This window comes from Strix uralensis, chromosome 1 (assembly GCF_047716275.1).
Source record: "Strix uralensis isolate ZFMK-TIS-50842 chromosome 1, bStrUra1, whole genome shotgun sequence".
In the NCBI taxonomy this organism is placed as follows: domain Eukaryota; kingdom Metazoa; phylum Chordata; class Aves; order Strigiformes; family Strigidae; genus Strix; species Strix uralensis.
In genome coordinates, this window is record NC_133972.1 from 116,248,418 (window position 1) to 116,274,770 (window position 26,353).

The window sequence follows — 26,353 nt, forward strand, 5'->3', positions numbered from 1 at the left end:
CTGAGACCTGCCCTGTCCTTCTTAATGCGTGTTTCCTCATTTTTAAGATAGTATTAGCACCTTTCTGCTACTGTTCTGCAATGTGCTTCATAGTGGAAGCCATTAAAGGGTACGAAATATTTTACAGTAAGCATCTTCTGGTTTACACATTAGTCCCTTTATTAAGGAGAGCAAGCCTTCAATGTGTCCCCCTCTAGCTGCAGTTAGTATATCCACTGACATCCCAGCAAAGCTGCCTCCAGTTTAGCATATGATGGACATCCCTGGGACAGATCATTCAGTCCTGCCAACTTAAATAACCTATTAAGGGCAACTTGGAACACCTAAGGTAAGCAGAAATAGGCAGTTAAATAGTAGCAAGTACAGCACATAGTTTTCTCCCTTATGTTTTGAAACATACTAGGGACAAGTAATGTTACTGACTATACAGGATACTGAGAAACTCAGCTCATCAGTTTTACCACATGCAAAGAATTTGGTATCTCAGCTCTAATTCCCACTCTCAGGAGCAATCATTTGGCACTCAGTCTGGAAAAAAAATGTAGAAAACAAGCAAAAAGAAAAAAATTGTGTAAGTTTTTATCCTAATCAGTGCTAGACTTCTGTAGAAGTGGCACAATGCAAACTGCACAAAAGCAGGGCATTGCTGCAGTAGAAGCGAGCCATTAGAATAGGATTCAGCAGTAAGGTTTTTTAAAATGTGCATTTTAATTAGAACTCATTTAAAGCACAACCGATCAAAACAGTGATAATGAGAGAAGCCTAATTAATTTTTGTCGAAGTAACGAAGTCTCATTACAGAGGGGTCTTTGGAAGAAAAGGGTTTGGGATGTTAGGGTGTTTGTAATGAGACACAATACTGCTGGGAGCCTGGAAGCCAGACCTAGAGGCTTCACAGGACTGCAGCAGCCACTGTATTAATCTTTTAACAGGAAAAAGTACCCTACTGAGATGAGACATCCCATTTATAGCCGAGTTCTGAGTTGCAACCACTAGCAGAGATATTAAAACACAATCAAACAGAATGGCATATTATAAAACAAATATAAATACAATTAAAACCAGATTAAGTAAAAGATCAAAGCAGGATCAAAAAAAAAGTGCAGTTTCCAGGGAGTTCAGAGTTCAGACAGTAGAGGAGGAGCAGAAGCTTGGAGATCTGGAGCACTTCTAAGGACTAAAGAAAAGAAGAATTAAAATGCTGTAGATGGAGGAAAGCTAACTCAGGGTGGCTATAGGAAAAGAAAATGGTTACTTTTGAACCAAAAATAAGTATTGTAACATTTAAAGAACCAAGCCATTTGAAAAGAACAGCAGCAAGAGGAACACCCCCTGGTTCCTATCTGAGGGTAACATAAAGGCTGCTCTGTGAGCAGGGTGTCAGAAATGGGCTGGGACTGCAGCTCCCGCAGCAGACCTCTCTTTCTTGAAAAGACCAGTGAGAAAGCCCCAAGTCTGAATCATTACCTCCCTCCAAGCATTGCATCTCAACAACAGAAAGATCAAGCTCCAGCAAGCACAGGCACAGGTATAAAATATATACAAGAGAATTATTTCATTAATAATCATGCTAAATAAAGCATCACTTTATACTTGAACAGAAATTAACTGCTCTGTAAAAAAAAAAAAAAAAAAAAAAATCTTTCCTAGTTTTGTTAAGCTTTAGTATAGCAAAGTGACTGGTACCGGCCAGGGATAGTTTGATCTACCTTGCAAAGATCTGTATTACCAAACACAAGTTTTTCCACAGGACCCTTTTGTCTAGTTTCTTACTGACTGTATCATCCCTCTCTTCCACCCACTGGACCACAACTGCTCTTGTTTTAAGCATTGGCCAAAGCATGCCCCAGGTTTCTTAAAACCCCCTCCCAGGAGCCAGATCTTGTATGTTAATTTTTTTAACCAGTTTTTGCAACTCGATGATTTGGGGCCTCTGCTTATCCCCCAGCTGGTCTGTCAGCCCTGATGTGCCAGAGGCAGTCACCAATACCGGGTGCTTTAAATGAGATTGAGGTGGGGTTGTTGAAGGAATTGAACTCAGAAGTGGCTTAGATTAAGTGCCTAGACAACAACAGTGGGTGACAGGCAGGTGCTGTGACACAGCTGCCTCCTGCTACAGCCCATCCTACAGCAGAGACACCTGAAATCACCCCAGTATTAATCACCAAAGGTTGAGGGTTAGACCACTGATACAAAATCCTCATCAGACATCTGTTTCCCAGGGCCCTCCCATATGCTTCAAGGATTGTGTTCACCCTCTGATTCCTTAACGATCAGCTACCTGGTTGCCAGCAGCAAACCAGCAAGATAGAGAAACACAAGTACTTGTTTTACAGAAGGCCAGTCTAGTGTTTCACCTTTGTTTTGTTGGTTTTTGTTTTTTCACTTCAAAGGAAAATAAATTCAACAGGAGACAAATGCATTTCATGATTTTTAATAATTTTGTGCCATGGTTTAACCACGGCATATTAAGAACAAGCATAAAATCTGTATTTAAAACTAACAACAGCACTTAGAGCAACATCTTCCTTTAAAAGTATTGCAATAAACAGACCTTAGGTCTAAAAACTAGGACATCACCATTTGCTCAATTAAAAGAGTCAGATACACAACAGTTGAAATCTTTTCCTGTATATAACTGGGAATTACGGTGGAAAATAAGCAACAAATTAATTGTGTTAAAAGGAAAATAAATTTTTTTAAAAAATTAAAGCAAGCCAGGTTTGTAACAGCATCACATGAACAGCTATTGAGAAATTCCAATACAGTTGTAAAAAGACTTACTGTTTTTAATAGCTTTGTTTTTACAACAATAAAATTTAAAAGAAAGATTAAATATTGTTGATAGTGCTGTACATATTTCAGAATAGCTTGAAACAAAATGGACAAAAATAAGAGATGTGTTGAAAACGTGATCTTGAAAGCCACAATGTTGGAAATACAAAAAAATCCATACAGTAATAAAGCATTCTACACTGTAAAATAACTAGCAAGAAACAACAAAGAAAGGGTCAACACTCTAAAAACAGGCATTTGATGGTTAATTTTAAGTGTAACAGCCTGACTGATGTACATACCATCATGAAATGCTCTGAGCACAGCAGCATTGGGCAGTTGATAGCTATACAAAGATAAAACCCCTATTGACACTTATGTAGTCTTTGTTCTATAAGTAGAAAAGCTTTGTTAAAGAATATTAAAGTGAATTTTTTTTATTATTATTATTTTTGCTGTCCAGGTCTATGATGCCTGAGGCTCTCATAACTTCTGCTTATACTTCTTTTAAAATCTTGGCTGCCTGCTGTGCTTTGTGGTAAATGGAAAAGCGTGAACACAGCTGTGAATACACTTAATAGATAGTCTGCTCTTTCCACTGCAGCTTCAAAGCAAATTAGTGCCTCTAAAAGGAGACATGCTCGTGTTTGGTCCACTCAATATGCAAGTTTTGTTATGATAAATCCTACCCTAGATTCCTCCAGTGGGAGGTTTGCTCTGTACAGAGTCTTCCTAGTCAAAGGCCTGGGGTGTTTTGTTTTGTTTTCCTTCATGCACAGAAGTGGTACTGCAGTGCAAACAGAAACACGGACGTGGCCAGGCAAGGCATACTTCCAAAACAATTACTCTATGCCCTGACAAACAATAAATGAGTTAACAAGTGACAGTCATGAAATATGAGTATTTGCCTGTGGTACATGCTTACCGATAAAACAGCTCAATATATAGAGGGATGGATACAAGCTACCTGTAAGGGCTTGATGATGCAGAACTGGCCATAAAAAACTTAACACACTTCTTTAGAACAAAAAAACCCCAAACCAACCATGATCAACATACAGATACAGGACTCCTGTGAGGACTTTAAAAGATATTTACAGACAAACGTGTAGCTGAAGTTTCAGGTTGACAGAGAAGTCGTGAAGGACTGTGCTCCAAGGTACCATCCTTGAGCGTGACGGACCGGATTGAAAGCCCACTCAAACCTGAGGAAGCCTCACCATTGACTTCACTGGGCCCCAGATAAGGCCCCCTGAGTTTTAGTATAGCATTTAGTTAGTTATCTGAAATACCAAACAAAAATGCCATCTCAAACATATCCCAACACCTTGCTACCTTACATCTGTGGTTAAAGCCTAACAAGTATAAAAAAGCTACATATAGACACGAGTATCTATGAAAGATTAGTCAGTATCCATCTGTGAGAGGACTAGTCTGTCTCGGACCAATAAACTTTTATATCACCCACCATCCTGGGATAGTTAGAACAAACAGTTTAGAAAAATAAGTACAGCATCTGCAAGTCTCTACACTAGAACTTCATGTTGAGTTTTCCTGAGGTATTTGCTTTACCAAAGAGCCCGCGCCGAGAGCGCACGGGGACGGACAGCCAAACGCGCGGAGACATCAGGGGAGAACCAAACGGCCGAGGGAGCCTGGCAGAAAGTTAAAAGTGTTGAATTACTTTCCACACTGCTTCCTGATTGGGTCTGAACAGGTTTAGGCATTTCTCCATAATCTTAAATACAAACTTGGGTTAAGCCATTGCTGTCAGAGGCCAACACAGCAGCAGCGCTGCCGACTCAAAGCTCACGCTCAAACCCTGCATTCAGCTCGCTACCAACTGCAGCTTTTCTTGTCTCTCCTTAAGGCTTGCACCCCTGTGGCTACACAGGTCGTCAGTGAGTCCCAGCTATACACCAAGCCCTAGGACAGTTTGCAGTGGCAGGATCGTGTACCAGTAGTGGGCATAGAGCAAGGGCTGACTGTTGTCATGAAACTTATTGGCCTAGTTTTGATTTTGCAGGGATGGTTTGAGTCAGTCCCCACTTGTCTGAGCTTCACTTCAAATCTAGGATGTGGATAAAAAGATTCGAAAGGTTTTAGCCCATTTCTAAGTTAAAAGAAGAAAAAAAAGGTAATCAAGGGTAGTAATAAATAACGTATCTGCTGGAGAAGTAGTAACCAATACTGGTCCAACTCAGCAATAGCGAGGCAACAACCAACACGAGAAGCATCTAGTTGCAAGGTTAAAGCTGTGGAGGTTTTGTGTTTTTTCCTTTTTCTTAAAGTGACACATTGGTAAAAAAAAAAAAAAAAAGAACAAATCTTCACAGCAAAGATGCATCAAACGACTAATCGCTATACACAGGCTACTCAAAAAGGATTTGTTCTAACTTTTTCCCTTATGATATTATATTGTTATTTAATAGGAAAATAAAATACATAGACTTTTTGTCATTTGTATGCATTCTTTTGCAAATTTTCTTACAAAAAAGGACCAAGCACAGAAGTTGGCATTCACAAAGTCTATGCCATTTTTTTTGTGTTAAAATTGGTATAATCTATACATTATTTTACAGTATTAACAACATCTATTTGTTTTTGTATGTTTGTTTGTTCTACCCATTGGGTAGGATATGTGCATAATATATTCAAGTTATACACAGCACCATACAAAGAAAAAAAAAAAACAACAGAAAAAAAGACAGACAACTGAAAAAGCACCATTTTAAGTGAGGCACAACAAAGGTGGGAGCGTAAGGCCTGATCCAAAGCCCCCTGAAGTCAGCAAGAGTCTTCCTACCAACCTCACTGGGCTTTGGATCAGGCCCTCTCGAGTGCAAGGGGATTCCTATCTGCTCAGACCTGAACAAGAGGCACCTTAGTTGCTTACAAACTACCGACATGCAAACCTCCTCAAAATTATATCTAATACGGATGTATATAATTTATTAATAAACCTACCACGGCAGACAGACAAGCACAAACCAAGGAGAGAAAGGAAGAAGAAAAGAGACAGCTTTGTCACCCACAAGATCCTACACACACCACGTTGTTTCAGAAAGCTCACACACCAAACCATTTAAAACAGCAGCGGCAGCAGCAGCAATATAGCAAAGAAATGACAGAGTCATCTCTGGCAGTAAATCACACGGCTGTCGGAAGAAACTGGGAAGTATCTAAATTACAAGTTTGTTTCTTTATTGTTAACCAACATAAAAAGGTAAGCTCTTTTATAGCAGGAAAGCGATGCTAGCAATACCCAGGTTGCTTGTGTTCAGTCTAAAAATGGGAGACACAACAGCAAGGCAGAAGTAAGAGCCAGGAGACTTTGCAACACTTCTCAATACAAAATCATGCTTGGTTTTCCCTTTCAAAATAGGAGAAACATACATGAGTGGTTACAAAAGCAACATTAGCAGTCCTGACAACTGTTTAATGCAAATAGTCGTGATTTCAAGGAAACACCAGTAGCCTCCTCCACTGCACGTCTGTGGTGCTTAATAGTGTGGTAAAGCACTTCATTGGAACTGAGCTGCCACCTACACCTGAGTTTGCTGGGAAGAGGCAGTGCAGGTCTGATGTTGGTTTTGGAGGCTGAACTTAGTAGTGCAGCTCCTGCTAATTTCCCAAGAGGAGCCGGACCAAGAAAATGACTCTTTTTTGCTGGTGCAAGCGTGCCCAATGGGGCTTTTTCCAACATAGCAATGGCAGCTGGAGGTGGGTCAAAATGTAATTTACACCTGATTAATGAGCACAGGCTGGCAAACAATGTATTAAGTATTTACTATCTTATCAACCAACATTTTCAGCTGGGCCACTCTCAAAACTTTAAACTTCAATTTCCTAATGAAACATACAGAACAGAGTCTTCAGATGGGAAATCTCTGTAAGTTCAACATGACCTCACAAGGGACTCCTCCATGCTTTAAAAGGCCTCAACAGGTCTCAGACAATTCAGTAAGAGCGCGTCTTTCCAGGGATTTAAACAATTGACATACTTGGGGTTAGTTTAAGAGAAAAGTTGTAATTGCACTGGTTGGCAAGCAGGCAACACAGTGACAGAAAAGACCAGGTATGTGTAATTAAATTATTTGCAACAGCCTTTATCTAAAAAGCAAAGATGTAATCAAAAGCCAGCCTTCATCTGAACCCATTGAACAAATGGATCACTTGGTTCTCAGCATCAGCTAGGTTTGAAAAAACACGCTTCTGAGATTTAGAGTACATGAGTACATTTCCTTCCTGTACATCAATACATGAGGTCTACATTAGAGTTGTCCTGAAAGCACGAGGATTTTTCACAGCTCACCCAGAAGGAGAGCGCTGTTGGATGGAAGATGCACGGTCTTGCCCAGGTCATGGGCAAGAATGTGCACAGCAAGAAACTCCCCTACTGATAAAAATCAGGGCCATGACATTTACAGGTCTGAAAAGCAAATATTCTCATGCTTCCAGCTGTTTGACAAATGACCTGTCATTGTTCCTGAGAGCACAATATATAGCCACTTCTGGAAGGTGATTATGGAAGAGTAACTAATATACAGAGGAGTAGGATACAGGCACAAGTTTGCATGCAGGTATGTATACACACACATGTGCATGGACATAACTTAATGGTAACAACCAGAGAGAACTTGTGAATAATCCTAAATACCTTAAAATGTATCAGCAAGCCTACTGTTTACCCTTGGGGGAAGGAAAAAAAAAAAGCAAAGGGAAAAAAAAGCAAAGAAAATTTTGGAGCATATCCATTTTCACCAACATACTATTCTCTTTTTCTTTGCCTATGAAATCAGGTAACCTTAGTTACCACGACCGTTCAGGGCTCAGAGTCAGAGAAAGGTTAGTAATTAATCTTCCCCAAACCATTCAAACATTCCTTACAGATCAGAGCATCAGTTTTATGGTCCAATATCTCACTACCTGTTAGGGTTAGAAATGACCACTTCAGACAGTGCTGTTCCAGACAGTCTACACACAGGACTCTCCCACAGGGCAAGGCTTTCTTCCCTATTGCAAAAAAAAGTGCATTCTTTCAGATACAGTGTCATTTCACTCCTTGCCCTTCCCTGAACCACATTCACAGAGAAAGAAAAAAAAAAACAAAACTTAGCAACACTTTATTTATTTATTTCTGCAACACAAAAATTCAGAGTTTTGGGATAACAGAAGCAGCTTCCAGCTGGGACAAACTGGTGGGAGAAGTGGGCAAGCAATAATAAAAAGCCAAATGAAACAGAGCTTGACCCATGGTTCCTGCAGATTCTATGACTGCAGGAACATAAATACCTTCCTCACTAGCCATCAAGAACTTGTACATGGGGCATTTATCTGAGTTTTCATACTTACAAGGAAAAAGCATGCCGTAATAAAGTCACATCAGACTGAGACTGGGTTAAGTGCAGAGTTCATCAGTGACAAGACTGAGAGGAGCTTAAGTAGGTCCTCCCTGACAAAAACGACGAATTACGCGAAGTACCACGAATTCTGCACATGCCACATGCTACAGGAAAGGGGTCTGAACACTGCTCTGTTGACTGGGTTCTAGTCTTTGTGTTCCTCACTCACATTTTTTAAGCAGCATCACATACCCAGAGCCTGCTTGTACAGCACTGGGATGAACCCAACCACAATCAGGCTAAATGTACATCCAGAATTAGAGCTGAGTGCTCCACTGGCAAACTGGGCGAGAAACCTCTTTACGTCACTAAACCCCCTGCCTTTTCTAGCCCTGCAAGATCATAGGGAAACGTCAAAGACTGGGCATATTTAGCACAAAGAAGGGAGCCATGCCAAGCCACACAAGGGAAAAATTAACCTTTGCAGTAGGATAGAGGTCATAATGCTTTATTTCTTAAAGGTACATTTAAAAAAAAAATCTTTTAACTTGACAATTTCTAAAGTGGGGACATCACTGGACTGAGTTTTGGGAAGATGGGTTACTGGGCAAACCAGGAGATACAACCAGAATTCAGGCTAATATGATTCATCACATAGAAAACTCCACACACATATTATGTGGGTTTTGTACATGACACACTTAAATCAAAACACCAATATGGAGGTATAATCTACATGATTAGCTCTACAAAGTTTGCAGAAATATTTTATAATTTGCAAAGCTTCATCTGCGTGGCTATGGAATACAGTTTATTAATTCTGGACATTTTCAAAGGGAGTTTTCCATAAATGCTTCATAGAATTACCTATCTTCAGAGATTGCCAATTTGTAAGCCTGCAAAGATTGATAGTGCTATCTAACTCTGATACTCCTTTTACCATTCTGCTCTGTTAGCAAGGGCATATTCTCTCACTGCAACAAAAGAAAAACTAGAAAAACATACTGTTGCAACTTTATACTATTGATGGCACTCTTATAGGAAATCACTAATACTCATCAGAAAATACCGTATTTACTCCTGTAAGAGGCTCCAAAATAAAAGCAACAGACTGGAAGCTCACCTATAGCAAGCAACAGGTGACTACACTTTCAGAGCTGACAGGTATACTGGCTGCACATTAGCTGTGGACAGCACAATACGATGAGAAGGCAAAGATGCAAGAGGAAATGCAACTATTAGGTGAGAAAATACTAAGTTCTTTTTAAACAAATCTTTTCTACAGAACTTGAACAGGTTACATTCTCCACGCAGAGAAAAGTTTCCTCAGTCAAGAAAAATTAAGAGACATCAGTGCAGACATCATACTGGACAACATTAATGGGAAGTGCATAAATCCACTGGCATGCAGATGGCAGAAGATGGCAAAGGGCTGTCTTCAAAGGAAGCATGTTCCCAAGAGATGACTTTGAAGGCAACTTCAAGGCTCACTTCGCTGAGATCTGTGCATGGGGAAAAGTTGGTACTCAACTGGTCCAAGCCCAGGGCCCAGTCCAGGTGTGCTCTGCCATGACAAACAAGTTCCAGCTGTTCTCACCTGAAGAGTTCTCCACTACATAATCCTAATTTAGGCAACAGCACAGTAGCTGTGTAGGCACACATATTCTCTGGCTTAAAAGCTCACTTCTGAAGGACAACAAAAAAAATCACTGAAACCAAAACCAACATTTGCTGGTTTTGTCTTCTCTTTATTTTTAACTAAGAATTCCGTTCGTCAGTTGTCTGTAAAAATCTAATCTCACAGCTTTTATTCCCAGGAAGCAGACATGACAAGAGCCCTAGCTGACTGACAGCCACCTAGTCATCTCCTAAACACCCGTCCTGTGGGTCTGAGTGGAAATAAAAAAAGTGAATACCATCATACAGTCTCTATCTCTCCCTTCAAACACATAAATTAAAAGGCAGTTTTAGTCTCCATTACCAGTGTGACTCAGACCAGAAAACAATTACAGCGACAAATGAGGCTGTGTATTCAGACTGACAGTTATACAAATGTTTTCTAAACTAGAATAAAACCAAATTACCTTATGAAGAAAATAATCTACACTGAGGCCCATAAAACACACACACAGACACGCACACTGTTTTGGCATTAAAACTCTGCATAGATCAAAGATGCACTTCAGTTATCAGAGCCCCCGGTGTACAGAAGTCCTGCAGAAATCCAGCCTCCAGCTACGGGACCAGGTGCTAGGGCACGTACTCCTCTGCAGCACCCTCCGGGCACTCAGCGGCTGTTGCCCGTAACCAAGCACAAGGCTTAAGAAAATAGAAAAAAAGTGAAAGTTCTTAAAGTGAAAAGGTCTATGACACACTCATACACATATATATTAGAAACTACTCAAGCTAAGACTCTAAATGTTCTTACTTTAAGTCCATTTCCAAACTGCATTTTAAGTGCAAGTTGTGCTTTTTCATGTGCTTGTGATGCCACTATCACCATTTGTCAACTGCCTTCCAGCGTTGCGTGTGCTTCCACGCAGAAACAGCCAGGGAAGAAACACCCCACATGCCACTTTACAGGCAGATAACATTTTTCCAACTACTCTTAAGACCAGCATGGCAAAACTAGGGCTTACAGACACGCAGTTAACACACGAGTCATCTTTACCCATAAGCGTAGTCCTGCTGGCGTCGGCCGGATGACGTGCACGGAGGAGAGTTTCCGCAACAGGGCCCAGAGCAAAATGGTTTGCAGTGCGAATAACGGGCACTCCCCCATCGCTGCCAGGGACGCCGCAGAAGCCAGCATCGCTGCCACAACCGCTCTCGGTACTGCTGCGGAAACTGCACAGAGGGGTTTATAGCTACGAAGGCCCCTTCACTTCAACAGGATGGATCTCCAGGACTGAACTTCAGTATCTAAAGGATGAAATGGAGAGCGAAAAGCACAACAGTCTCACGTATTTTAACAGCATTGCAGGGGAAAAAAACCCACCTTGCATTTTTATACAATTTATTGCATAATGTCATGATATGTGACTAAATACATTTCAGGCTACAGTGAGAACAAATCTCTAAAACTCTAAGTACTGACGATACTGCATCATGAAAAGGAAAAGAATGGCAGCACTTAGTTAGAATCAATACAAATTAACACATCTGGGATTTTGTTTTGCCGTTTACAAAACAAATAGTCTACACTGCAAAATAGCTAAACCCTAAGTGATGGAAAATGCTGGGATTTCATATTTGCCTTCTTCCATCCAAAAGTCTCCAAGACACTTCACTGATGCACTGTTATTTGAATGCAAATTATTGCAAAGACAAGTGTCCCTGTATTTCTTGATTTGTAGAAGTCAAGAGATGTTAGGCTAAGTCCTGTCCCCTTTTTCTAGCAAACCCAGGGGTAGGAGGGCAAACTCCTCCAGATTCCTTCTGAGGCTCTATCATTATTCCACAGGTGAAAAGACAACATATAGAAGAACTTCACATAAAACAGTTCCCTCATATATATTTTTTTTAAAACATTAAGATAGTGCAACTTTTTAAAACACATTTATCACAACACAAATTAATTCCTTGCATTCATCTAAGTTCTCAACTTTATACCTTGGCACACAAAACAGGAATTTTGTTTAATATTAAAAAAAATCCACACCCTGGGAGAAAAAAAAAAGCAAACTGGCCAATTCTTCCCCCATTTATCTAGCAAAACCACCTTCTTCCTTCTGCCATTCAGTGAGTATAAAACAGGCTGTACAAGCCTCATTTCTGTGCTAAGTTAACTTTTAGAATTAAATAATTGAAATAGTTTATTAAAAAAAAATAATATATTCCCCCCCTCTCCCCTGAAACACTGCTCGTAGACAAACTGAATGGAAGTTTGTATTTCTTTCAATCTGCTTTGCATGCAATTCCCCTGAAAGGAATCAGAAACAAAGAACTGGTTTGCACGTTTGGTTTTACTAAGTTGTACCACGTGAAACGTAACAACATTGTGCACCGGAGCATGGGGGTCTTCCTCCACCACACCGCTTGAATCTTTTGTCTTCAGTTCAAATGCACCTGGGCGAGTAACTTAGACCAGGTTTCCTGGTTTCCGGTCTTGGCCTTTGCTGGGGACTATTGTGCTCTCTGAATTGTTCTGCTGAAACTGAAGTCTGCTCCCCCTCTGCGAGGAAGGAGGCACGTTGCTGTGCTGGTGATGGAAAAAAGAGGAGCCTGGGTAATGCCCCATGACCTCGCTGTACGTCGGGGGTGGTCCTTCCATCCTTCCATTACTGCTATAGTTGGTTGCACTTATGCCCGAATTGCTGCTTGGTGGGCAGGGGCCCCCATTGTACATCGAGATGTCTATCAAGTCGCTATCAAAAATGGTTCGGTTGGGCGGTGCCCTGACGGATTCCCGGTTGAGCTCCATCTGCTGTTCTGGGTCCCGGAGCTGCAGGGTGCATGGGCCTTGGTACGGCGGTGGCTCTTCCCCATCAGAGAGGGAGATGGTCGGAGGAAGGTCAATCTCATGCTGCATGTAAGGGTAAGTGGGCTGGAAGCGACTGAAACGGTCCCGCTGCATAAAAGACGGGGCAGTGAACCTGTCCCTGGACCTTGGAGCATACATGATCTGAAACAGGAAGAGATACACACGTGACTCCACGTCCCAGCAGAGCACTGAGGGTACTCTGTATTTACAAAGAGCTGATAAAATGCAAAATGCTTCTCTCTGTCACCTATATTAGAGATTAAACCCAGCAGATATTGTGCACACGTGCTCCCACACACATGCATGTGAAAAGAAGAGGTAGGAGTTGCAGGAAGGATCTAAAACAAGATGCTTGAGAACGGCTTCACAAAGGAAGACCAAGACCCCACACAGCTCCTCTGACATTAAAACATGCAGAGCCAAGAGAAAATAATTCTCTGAACATAGGAAACACATTCTCTCTAGTCTCAACAACTGACTAGTTCTACGAAAATGTCCCAATACTGAATTTCAGTTGCAGTCTGAGTCTCCCCTTCTACTCAGAGTTAATGTAATACCCTGCATCACCACTGAATTCAGATGGTCATTTTAATACATTTTGTGAAGGCTCGACATATTCTGACGCCTTCACTACTGAAGTGTATCAGGTGTCCTCCTCCCCCACAGTTCTCAGCCAGAACTCAGCCTCCGGGGAGGACTTACAAAGCTTCTGTACTGTGAGTGGAAAACATGTCCCTGGCATATTAAGGCCTGGAAAAGGTCAGGCTTTATAAAAGGAAGAGTTCAAGATACTCTGTGAGAAGCTATTGCTCCTCACTTGGTCTATCCCAGATCTTAGACAGACACATCAGCTTCTTAGATCTAGATCTATCAAACAACTCTTCTCATTTTTGGGTCCATGCGGGGTCTTTAGCCCCTGACCCTCACAGACGCAGGGCCAGGAAGTTATGCTGTTTGTCACATGAGAGCTGAACCACCTGGAACAATACACCCATAAATTATCCCACAGACCAGGAATCTGTGCTAGCTGGAAGATGGGAGACACTGGTGATAGGATGTGTGTTGTAAATCCAAGAAACATTCAGGGAGAAGAGCAACTGGTCTCCCAGCTTCCACTGAATACTCAAATTACTGAGCCACTGCATGAGAGACACACCTCTACCATGTACCTGTGAATGCCTACTATGATAGAGGGAGCTTGTGATGTCTCGAGAGGATGTGTCAGGTAAGCAGAATTTCATTCTTTTAATGAAAAAGTCTTAGGCATTTATGGAACAGGAGTTAAGCCAGGCTCAGATATCCACATGAACCTGGCTCTTGGTCTACACCAAAAAAGCTTTATTTACTGAATAGATGCATATTTTTGAAAGAGCCAAATATACATTACAGGAAAGAGGAAAGTATGTTGGTGAAGATAGTAAGAAATCTTTCCGTACCTCTGAAGCACCCTGGCGCGAAACTGAGCTTTCTGAAGGCCACAAGCACCCTTCCTGGAATGTAGAAGAAAACAACAAAAGAGGAGAAATTAATAGATCACATCACCATCCCGTCTCAATATTACAACTCTTACAAGCAGTCAGCTTCTAAGGACTGGCTGCCTCCACCCAGAGAGTGGCGATAAACAAGCAACATTCCACCCCTTTCTTTCCAGAACTAGAGCAAACAGCATCTCTACACCCAAGCAAGTCAAGCTTGGTCCATTTTACAAGTGCTGAGATGCCACCCACAGCACCCAGCCTCACAGGCTGTAAGGACGTGGCAAGCTGGTCGCAGCTATAAACGCATGGCAACGTGCAGAGATGACGGGAGACGCTTCAGCACTTGCATGCTGAGTGGGTACCTGTCACCTCCCAACCTGTGGCAAGGCCACATCAGCAAGCTCAGCAGGTCTGATGAAGCTCACCTGCCAGTCAGGATCCCAGCTGTACACCAGAGCCAATACAGTTTGCAACGAAACCTGGCATCTGTAATCTCAGTAAAGTGACAGTCACTCTAAACCCAGGTATATTCTGGTCAAAACTGTCAGTTGCCCAATTCCCACCAAAACCAGTAATTAAGCAGCTGAGGTTTCAGCCACCAGCTCCCCTCTTCAACCTCTTCCCCGACCACTTCTCAAGCCAAAGTATTTTCTTTCTCATGCCTCAAAAGTCTGTTCTGACACTGTACCAGCACTTATGGCAGAATAAAAAGGTTAAGAACAGTATGTCAATAAGGAAAAACAGCTTAAGGTATATCTTTATTTTTCTTCTCAATTAATTGTTTAGAGTAGCAGTAACTACTGCAATGGATTTATTTTACTGGAAAATTTAGAAGCTGAAAAGGACACAGCAGCTATAAAGCACAGAATTTCGATCTTGATGAAAAAAGAGAAAATCAAGACATTGTATGGTCATGACTATTTTCTTGGTGCTAATTCAAGTTTTATGATTTTATAGACATAAGAAATTTCAGGAACAGGAAGGAAAATGCATACTGTCCCCAAAAGCATTACCCTGTATAGACTACTTTCAAATCTTACTGTACTACTTCTTCTCACCATAGCATCTTTCAACATATTTCAGATGTAAAAATAGACCTAACTAGATGTTCATCATGACACTCAGAGACCAAAAGCCGTCTGTGATCTTGTCAGGAGAGTCCACCGAAGAGGAAAGCTGCTCTAAGAGGAATCTCCCACAGGATTCAGCTCTTAACGGAAATGCTTTGAATAACAAAGCTGGTCAATCACTTCTCCTGTGTAGCTTTGGAGAGCAGAGATGGCGGGAGGCTGACAATTGCAATTATTTACAACTTCCCTTTGCAAGTATTCTCATTGGCAAAGACCTGAAGTAGATTCATGTATTTCAGTGCCTATAAAGTTTGGTCAATAGAAGAAATTGCAACTGTATATATACATGTATATACATACTTGTACCCACCTTCCTTTCCACCCCTCTATTGCCCAGATGCCCTCATTTTGAAATATCTGAGGGTATATTTGCATAATTGAAGACAATCAGGTTATCAGCAGCTGACCCAGCAGGCTCCAAATCTGTTGCAACTGTTAAGTAAAACATACTAGTCACAGCTAAAGCACTCAATTAATTGCCCATGAACTACAGGCCATACACAGCCCAACAGCAGATTCCTGAGTGATGGTTTGAAAAATACTATAGCATGTAGCTTTATGCTTAGCCTAACTGTCTCAGTCTCACCTTTAATATGTTCAGGCTCAGGAGAGAGGAAAAAAGGCAAAAGCACTGACCCAATTCAGTAAGAAATTCAAGCTGCCACCACCACTCATGTTACTTAAAACTCCCTTACGAAAGAGATTTTCCTATGTGGAAGTGGAAATGATAACTCCCATCCTAGGGCCCATCTCCTAGGCAGGAGAGTAAGAAGAGCTGAGGGAGATGGTACACTATAAGGAGAAAAAATCTTTGTGCCGAGATGGAGCAGGACCTGCATGCTGAGCTGAGGCACACAGACCTGGCACCAGCAAGGTCGAACAGAAACAACTTGCTGGAAGAGTGAAGTCGCCCATTACTTCTACTGCTCATGCCTGAATCCCAGTACAGTAAAAGACCCTGCCTGGAGGCACTGTAGCTGCTACAGGGACCCCATAGAGTGCAACCAGGATGCTGGGATAGTCAATGAGACCAAATGAGCCCAAGGCACTCCACCACTCGAGGAGGTAGACAGCCTGGGATGCAGCTGAACTATAAGGTTGTGCGGCACTGGGAAGGCCGCACCTCTATTCCTGTGTTCAGTTTTGGGCCCCTCACTACAAAAAGGACATTGAATTACTCAAGCGTGTCCAGAGAAGGGCAACAAAGCTGGTGAAGGGTCTGGAGCACATGTCGTACGAGGAGCGGCTGAGGGAACTGGGGTTGTTTAGTCTGGAGAAGAGGAGGCTGAGGGGAGACCTCATTGCCCTCTACAACTACCTGAAAGGAGGTTGCAGAGAACTGGGGATGAGTCTCTTTAACCAAGTAATAAGTGATTGAACAAGAGGTAATGGCCTCAAGTTGCTCCAAGGAAGGTTTAGACTGGATATTAGGAAGCATTTCTTTACAGAACGGGTTGTTAGGCGTTGGAATGGGCTACCCAGGGAGGTGGTGGAGTCCCTGTCCCTGGAGGTGTTCAAGAGGCGGGCTGACATAGCACTTAGGGATATGGTGTAGTTGGGAACTGTCAGTGCTAGGTTAATGGTTGGACTAGATGATCTTCAAGGTCCCTTCCAACCTAGATGATTCTGTGATTCTGTGAAATCCTTAGGATGCAAGGACATGTAACAACATGGTCTCTGGGACAATGTGTCCTACAGGCCACCTGTAGCTACTCCCTTCCCTAAGGTTTCCTCTGGTGAGAGCAATAGGCTGAATAAATCATTTGGCAGCAGCCAACCCCCAGTAAGATCTCTATCCCAGGAACCAGAGGAACTCCCCAAGCGTATGCCTGGGTGGCACGTGCTCAGCATGCCCATGCTTGGAAAACACCAGGCTCACACACCATGTGCAGACCAACCTCACCATGCATACGTGGTCAGTCTAGGGCCACAGTACAAGAATCTCTCATCACCACTAGAATAAGCCCAGACTAACTGGCCCCAGATAGGAAAAGGCACTACAGTCTTACTTAGTGCATGAACAAATCTTAAAATGGACAGCAAGAGAGGCAAAGGAGAAAGGGAAGGAGCTGACAGACAACTGGGTTTCCTGCACTCAGCTATAGAGGAATCCTTGAATCCTCCTAGGACATGAACTTTTTGTACAGTGACCTGCAGTGACAAATGCAAACATGTAGAGGGGCTTCCGAAACTTTAAGAAAGCACTATGACAACATGGGAAGCAGAGTACAGAGAGGAGAAAAAGAAAGAGAGAAAGAGACAATGGACAACATGTCAGTGCTTAATTATGAATGGCTCTATGGGACTTATAAATATATAAGTATTTGAGGAATACAATAGAACAGGAAAATAATTTAAGCTTAATATCACACACTAGATACTAGATATGTAAAAGGATAATTTTTACATAGCACGTATTTCTTAGGTGTCTCTGAGCCAGACTCAGTAGCTCACTACTAAGCTGTCAGCTCCTGCTTCAGGGCTGGCTTGGGAACTGCCAGCTCAGAGCAAAGGCAGACTTTGCTTGGGTCTGTCTGCAATCACTTATCCAGACATGCCTTTCTGCTAACATCCCAAGCATAAAAGTTCAGAAATCAATAAAAATTTAACACACCGAACTGTGCTTTGCTGAATCTTGCCCTGAAATGCTATAGGGGTTTTCTGCACTTAACCTTCTATAGATAAACCCCATGCCTGGAAAAAGAGAACTGCAACCGAACAGGTGCCTGCCCCACCTTCCCAATTTTGGTCTTCTCAGTCATTCTGCCTTCCTGAAATCGTTGCATCCACCACAAGAGACTTACTATCTACCTATCTCAAGTCTTCATATCAGGGAAATGCTCCCTCCCCTGCACTGGGTAGATACAACCTAACTCAAGGGTTGGTGTCCACCTACCCCACTGTTCTTGGGGGGATGACAGCAGGTTGAGAGAAGAAAGGAAAAACCTCAGTGCTGCAGAATGAAAATATCCCCAGGACTTTTTTTACCCCAAGACGTAGATGTAAGAAACAACATGCTGGGACTGCCATGAACAATCTGGGGTGACTTGCACTGAAAAAAATGTTATTTCTTGCTCTCTCCTTGTCCCTCTACTTACAGACCTTCATTTGACAGCTCATATGTTTCCCTATGCTCAGATCAGTGAAAATCAGGTAAGAACTGTCAGGACTTGTATTCATATTCCTTCATATTGTTTCTCTCTTTATTATTCAAAAAAACAAGGTAGATTGGCCTAACAGTAAAAAAACCTGCTTTCGACTTCTTTTCACTCAGTGGCTTCTCATCCCACTTCTCGTCCTGCAAGCAAGATGAGATTGGGCACAGGCAATGCAGCTCGGCAAGACAGCTAACCAGCCGCCAGGCCTGGCGCAAGCTCGCAGCCCCAGCACCGCACCGCCTGGCATCGTGCCGACAGGCACTTCCCAGCTAGCAAATCCAGCGCTGGCAGTCCTGCTCAATGCCCCCTCGCACCAAATGCCTGGGGATTTGTACAAGTAGTTCTCAGGTATGTGCAATCAAGGCTCAACGTGAGCAAACGCAACTAATCCATTCTTTTTCTGTGAGCAATATATAAAATTTACCTGCTTCTTACAGGTTCTCAATAGCTAGTCACTTCAACTTTCTCCTTCTTAAAAGAGACTAAAGTTCTTCAGGTGTGAGCTTCAATATGTAAAAGTAACTGGAAAGGAAAGCTTATGTATTTATTCCCTATATTGTATTCATTTTTAACATTGTTAGGTTTTGGAACGAAAAAGGATGAGTCTCCATGGTAAATCCTAGCTCCTACAAATAACACCAAAGCAAGAAAAATCGTAGGGATCCAGCTACATCTTCTGCTGACCTTTGCCATTCCTGGGTTTCATGATAATTTATAGAAATTAATTTTGCAATTAGGTTTTGAAATAACAGCACCATTTAATAAATTCAGTTGGGCGATTACTTGTTTTACAGTGATGATTATTTAACTCAATATTTAGAACTTAGGAGACTGGATAAACCTAAGATAATTTACCTAATTTGTATTTTAGAAAGGTTTACAGCCTCTAGGATTAAACAGTTTAGGAAGATGATTTTTTGAAGCCATTTTTAAACACTGTACTTCCTGAAGCACACAGTGTTATCCAACTACCTCATCTGAGCATCAGCACATTGACAGGCAGCAGGAAAGAAATTTAAGAGAAGGAGAATTTTTAACTCCAGATGAATTGTAGGTAGAAGTTTATGCTCAGCAAGAAGAATTCCTCAAACTGTAGTGAAACAAAAGCATCCCTGTGCTGGTTTTTGCTGGGATAGTTATTTTTCTTCATAGTAGCTAGTACAAGACTATGTTTCGAATTTGTGCTGGGAACAGTGTTGCTAATACTGTAATGTTTTCTACTGCTGAGCAGTGCTTACGCAGTGTCAAGGCCTTTTCTGCTTCTCACCCCACCCCACCAGTCAGCAGGCTGGGGGTGCACAAGAAGTTGGGAGGGGACACAGCCAGGACAGCTGACCCCAGCTGACCAAAGGAGTATCCCAGACCATATGATGTCCTGCTCAACATATAAAGCTGGGGGAAGAAGAAGGGAGGAGGGAACATTCAGGGTTATAGTGCTTCTTCCCAAGTAACCATTACACATGATGGAGCCCTGCTTTCCTGGAGATGGCTGAACACCTGCCTGCGATGGGAAGTGGTGAATGAATTCCTTGTTTTGCTTTGCTTTGCCTGTGCATGCAGCTTTTACTTTACCTAGTAAACTGTCTTTATCTCAACCCATGAATCTTCTCACTTTTACCCATCCAATTCTCTTCCCCAGCCCTCTGGGAATAAGTGGCTGTGTGGCACTTAGTTGCTGGCTGGGTTTAAACCACAATTCCATATAATCCAAACTTTGCTTTTTAACTGACTCTTAAGGAGATTTTCAGTTTTTCTCTGCTTTCCAGTTTCTGAGAATTAGAGCTCTGCCTGAAATTTTATTTCCCGAGAAACAAAAGTCAGTTTTTCACTTTCTGAAGTGTATTACAGGTATTAAGAAGGCCCCTCTTTTCCCCTCGATTAAACACAGATTTTTTTTTTTAAATATGCATATATACACACACACGAACATACACAGCTTTTCTGCAAATAGTTTCAGAGAGCAGTGTAGTTTCTGATTTTGGCCCTAGGTGGCAGTGATACATTACACCACATTAAAGCAGTGGCTTGCTCAAAATGCCCCGGGAAGGCACAGGGGCTCGTTCCTCCCTGCCTCTTCCCGAGTGATACAGACCATCACAGCTCTGAAGATTGCAACATTTTCCCTGCCGAACACAAGCAAAGCAAACTATTGCGTTGCCTCCAACAGAATGACAAATATTGCAGGAGGATTGCTCTTTCCTTTAAAAGCTGTGTTTCCCCAAGGGCAGGAAAGGTTACAGCATCTGGCAGAGCAGTGCACAGTACCAAGGACAAGTACTAGAAAGAGGTAATTACGGGCAGCGCCAAACCTCTCACATGTAGTCTGCCTCCCTACACTTACAGCAATTATTTCTGTTACTTAATGCTTTAAAACTTTTATTTCCCCAACTTCACAGCACTTTACCACTTTAAGTAATCCTCATTTCATCCAAGTGAAGGAAATAAGTACCATTAGCCTTCCTCCTTTATTTGGAGATGAAGCAAGTTGCCCAAGGTGACACACTGAGTCAGGAGCCACCCAAAGCCAGCGTTCCTCACTTCTAGCCCTACCTGCAGGTTTCCTAGACAATCCTGCTCTTATTAAAGATGTTCTGATTTTATTGTGGTAGACTTCAAAGAGCAAGAGCCAGTGCACACTGTCCCTCCTGGCAGCACTCCCCAAAGAGAGGCAAGCCCGTGCCCCTAACACAGACAGCAGGAGAACACAGCGCTTGTCCAGCTCCTGCCAACTGATGCCTGGCATAAAGCAAAAGGTTTGGCAAAGCAGGGTCATCTACAGCACTCACACTCTCTCCCAGCTAAAGAGTGGGTTCTTGTTCCCAGTGATATTTTCTTTCTTTTGCACATGTCAGTAAGAAAATGAGAACGAGTGGGCCAGGGATGCCAGCAGGGAACAGAAGGAATAATGCTAACACTGGTAGGGAATAATTTAAGAGGCCAAGAGGCAACACTAACATTTGAAATCACTGACAAATCCCTGGAGTTGTCAATATTATTGAGTATTTTCTGTCACCCTCCTGATGTTCCCCTTTTATTCTGAAATAGCTGTTCCAAGGAGGGCAGCAGTATTTTTACAGCTGTGCTCCTGGAGCTTAGCATTCAAGATGGTCGTTATCAATGCAGGTCCTAATGCAAGCTGACTAGCCCTAGCAGCGATGCTGCCCTCGGTGCTGGGAGGCAGGGGCTGGTCAGGGTGAGCATCTTGTGTGATGGATGCAAGGACTTTGCTGCCAGGAGTGGGCCTGGGGCAGTCCAAGTGTTCAGTACTCTCTCAACATCCACTTATAAGAGGAAAAAAAACCACAAAGACAGAAGCCACCAGGATGGGGAGAAGGAATCAATTTAGGAACATCAGAAGCTCATTAAGTACCTCCCTGTAAGTCACTTAGTTAATCTCTTTTCCCTCAACGTCCCCCTGGAAATCACTGGTGATGACACTAAGAGTTAATCATCAGAAAGCAAGATTTATCTTGGTTTTATCCCATCAAACAGCAGAGTGCTGCGGCAGCTGCAGCTCCCTACATTCCAACAGGATGGTTTTGGTTCCCAGCAACGCTGCCCTCCCAGTACAACGTCAGTCCTCCCAAAGCACCACCAGCAACACGCACCTCCCCTGGGACATCAGACACACATACCCTGTGCACAAATGTGCCTTTCTAAGGCTGCCACGTTGCTCTGCCCCAAAACCCCCCAGCACTGCCGGTAGCATCAGCCACTCCGCGGGAGAGGTTGTGTCGTCCTGAGTGAAGCAGCCCTGGGGATGCCCCTGGTATGCTCCACACCCCTTCGCACCCCTCTCGGGTGCTCTGCAAACCTTGGCTGGCTCCCGGCTGTGAAGCCAAACACTGCTGATGGATCAGTCAGCAGGGGGAAACATTCAATGTTGATACATCCAGTGTGATACGGACACCACTCAGTACCATGCATGCTCAACTGCAGGTTGCCCCTCTTACCAACACTGTTGTCACTCAGCATTGTTCCACCTCTCATGTTATGACCCCCAAAACCTCATATTTCTGCTAATGTTAAACAGGCTTTGAATGTTTTAATATCCACGCCAGGAGAGGGCAGGGCCTGCCATGGGAGGGGAGGCAACACCCTCGGCAGCACTGCTGCAGAAGCATCCAGTACTCCTGAGCACTCAAAGGCTGTCCTGCCCCTGATGTCATCTGTTTAAGGCCTCAGCACACTAACCAATGTAATAAAACAAAAACCAGGGGAAAGATTGGAAAGATGAGACTTCAGAGGTGACGAAAAGGAAAAGAGGCAGACAACAAAGAAAACATTTACAGAACAGGAACAAGTACTTTTCTGCATGTACTTGTCAAAGAGAAACTTTTTTTTCCTGGGATCAGTCCCTTTTCTGCCCTTTGAGTGTCACTAATGTTTGTGATTCCAGTGATCTCTCATCTTTTTAATACTCTAATTTCTGGACTTGGGAGACAATGACAATTTAAATTTCCAGGCTTTTTTTTTTTTTAAATGAAGTTCAGCCAGACAAAGAAACTCACAAATACCTTTTATTTCATTATTTTGGAGGCATGACCCCATGCATTTTACAGATATGAGGTTGGCAATAAAGGCAGTAGGTAATTTATCTGTTCATTTCTATTATGCTTTCTAGGAGAACCAGAGTAAGAGAGAGATCATCCGTTTGATAGCTGGTCTTTATGGGGCCAGAAATCTGTGCAACTCAGCCACAGCTCAGCTGTTGGAAGGCATGATTATCTAGAAATAAGACAAGCTTGAAGAAAAGGAAAATTGAGGGTAACAGAAGGACAAAAAAAGGCCCATATGAATAGAAGGGCATGATTCTGCATCTTGATACAACTCTGCTACCTGAGTTATGTGAAGGGGGTTCACTTCATAGTTCACTAGTGAACAGTCAATTAATTTGCTTTGCCATTTTCTTTTAAGAAATATGTCTGAACTTCCTCTATTTCCATTCACTACTTCTCCATCAGAAGGCCTGAGTCAGAATGATATTTTCTTCAGACATTAGTAGTTAAACATTTAAAACTGTTCTCAGAGTTTATATACCATTAAAAAAACAATCCCTTGGAAGAGAATCCACTTATCAATAGCATTTGCACACAGGACAAGGCCTGTCTGATTAAAAAAAATAAATATATTTTAAAAGTGTATAATCTAACCTGAATCTTACTGCTCATGCTATCTATGCCATGGACAATGAGAACAGACTGGTCATTTCCAGTTTCACATCACAGAGCAAATGCTTTAGTTTCCCAACCCTTATGCACCACACACTGCTTTTAGGTTTGCACTGTGAGCAGTGCACAACCAGTTTCCATCAGAACTTCCTTCTAACACCCAAGACAAAGGAAAATTCAAACATATTTGACATCTGACCTCAGAGACCTCTGAAGTCTCATTCCCCCCAAGTATGACCTTCTTTTAAGAACAGCTTCAGCTTATCAGAAATCCAGATGAGTAATAGTGATGACAAATCTACACCAGAGATTTTTCGGAAGAATTAGCAACCAGTTCTTGCCAACCAACCATCAATTCCCATGAAGTGCTCAACTGGCTGTGATTATCATTACTTGCAAGGGTGCCATCAAACTGAAACTGAGTCAGTGTTTTAAAAATTATTTAAGAGCAGTTCTGGATACTAAAGTGGCTCCCAAGTCCCCACTGCCAAATTGCATGTTATTCTTCACAAAAAGGTGATGTTTCCTCCCTTGCTTCCAAGAGAAAAGGCACCATTCACTCTGGTAACAGACAATACTAATGAACCATACAAAGGAAATAATGGGTTACTTCACGCATTTGACAGCTTACTACAGTTTTAAAAGATTTGTGAAGATGAAAACGCATTTCCTTTATCTCAAATTATTTCAATTTTAGGTACTTGTAGCAATTATAGCTAACATTTTCCAGACAAAAGTGTGGTTCTTTAATTATGGCATCCATTTCAAAGCAACACTCAAATTAATCTAGCCAATTTTTCCAGCCCTGAAGTCCATGAAGTTAAGGTTTGACAAGTTCCAGTTTTTGTCTGTAACCAAATTAGAGCTAGATATTCCTGCGCTACCAAAATGTTAGGGAATGAGGCGATTTCCCCTTGAGGAGATAGCTCCTTTCCTCCTCACACAGCCACCAGGGTAGGAGCTGTTCACCCCAGTAAATGGGTGCAGGTGATGTGCTAAGCGAGAGCTTTGAAGACCCTGCACTCATCACATTTTACAGCTGGCTTTCAGGAGGGAGCTGCCAATTGCCAGGATTGTCAGAGGCTGGACCGCTGCATCCCTGCCTCCTCCTCTACCACTGCTCCCTCCCCTGCCCAGGCACTTTGCTCACTCATCTGGTTGAAATGTAACTGTGAAAAAAGAAGCAACTAATGTTCAGCCAAATCAGCCCCCTGAGGTCTCTCACCACCACCTTGGTAGCTCCCTAAGGAGCACAAAGACGGAGGATACATAGGACCAGGATGGAAAGAAAGGAGAGACTGTGAACTTACAATTGGTGTAAGCCATTATAGTACCGCACCTTTCAGTTACAATCGGACAATTTTTTTTGACAGTGAAACGAAATGAAGCTGTGAATCCAATGTGGTTGCCAGGAATTTAATGCATCAACAAGCTGCCCTCACCAGTGGTCCCTTGGCCATCACAGCCAAAGAGGCCAAGGGCACCACTTTGAGGACATCCAAAAACACATCAGAAGGACCTCCCTGCAACATCACAGGACACTGCTGGCACTGTCAGCTTGGGGGGGACATCTCAAGGTCAGGGACACCCTGCAGTTAACCCTCACAAGGGAGCAGTACATCCCACCCAGCAAACTCCTAGCTCACAAGGCAAGTTAAGTGTCCATTTACTGCTGGGTTGACTAGGGACAGCCTTTACAAGTCTTGACCGAGATTTGGTCTTAAGCCTTTAGCTCTGTAACAACACATCTTAACCACTCTAGGTCCTTGGAAGCATCATTTTCCTAATACTTTCTAATACTTGTTTCACTGAAACAAACACTACATTTTCCTGGGCCATTACTGGACCAGTGTTCTGGATACAGCAAACAGTTATTGCAGCTTCACAAAACAGTAACAGTGGTAAAACTCCAGGATGTTAGTAAATGTGTGGAAAGTCACAACACCACGTATTTCAAATCTTAGTACCCAGTGATCTCCATTCATTTCCTCCACTCCCCTTCAGTTACAGCAGCAAACAGGATGTCACATCTGAACCTCCAAACACAAAATTAAATATGCTACATGAAACATAGCGAAGTCTAAAAATAATCAAAGATGGTATACCATAAATTTATGTTCCCATTTTTTTTCTACTGACAAATACAACCTTAGCAAAAGAACTAACTATAGGGAGTACTAAAAGCGACATCAGAAGTTTTTCCAGCAGTTGCCTGTACTCCTCAGGAGGCTTGCTGCAGACCCATATGGTACAAGGAGAAGGAATTTGGTGCAAGGAGCTCATACTCACCGTCTGCAAAGTTTCTTCCTGTCTTCTGCTTTGGCTCTGTCGGTTGATAAAGGAGCGTGTCGAGAGTTTGTAATGGTTCAACAAGCAGATGATCACTACCACCATAACAGTTATAACCACAATTATAATGATGATTTGAACAAACTCCAGTTCAGCTAAAACAAAGAAAAAAAACAAAGAGGAAAATATGTCAATCACACACAGAATGTTATCCATCAAAGCAATAACCTGAAAACCCCTCAGCACTTCAAGATTAATCTTGAGCAAGATGTTCACTGCTGCCCATTTCACAAAGTCTTGCAAAGAAAAATGCATTCCAAAAGTATGGAAATTACTCATTTTTTGTCATTGGTGATCAATTGGTATGAATGGCTGCAGGTCAAAGCTAAGAAACTTCCTCGTGATCCTTCTCTGCAGCCTTCACGGGTAATAAGTTCTTCATCATAAACACCCCAGACAAGTCTTTTGGATAAAACAACAATTTCACTGGGGGAAAAAAACCAACACACACACCCCCAAAACCT

The 26,353-nt window shown here is 42.4% G+C and overlaps 1 protein-coding gene across 7 annotated transcripts in view; it reads right to left on the reverse strand.

Annotated features, from left to right (window-relative positions):
* Positions 1-2,418: 2,418 nt before the first annotated feature.
* Positions 2,419-26,353, reverse strand: part of LDLRAD4 (low density lipoprotein receptor class A domain containing 4) — a 294,721-nt gene continuing 270,786 nt past the window's right edge. For 5 of the 7 annotated variants that reach the window (XM_074877769.1, XM_074877778.1, XM_074877803.1 and 2 more), the window contains 3 exons: positions 25,830-25,984; positions 14,040-14,093; positions 2,419-12,744 (listed from right to left, as the gene is read on the reverse strand). In XM_074877769.1, coding sequence (XP_074733870.1) covers positions 12,202-12,744; positions 14,040-14,093; positions 25,830-25,984 — 752 coding nt within the window. In that variant the 3' untranslated portion in view covers positions 2,419-12,201. The remainder of the gene's footprint in view (positions 12,745-14,039; positions 14,094-25,829; positions 25,985-26,353) is intronic. The other 2 variants (XR_012630023.1, XR_012630022.1) reach the window with 2 other exon arrangements.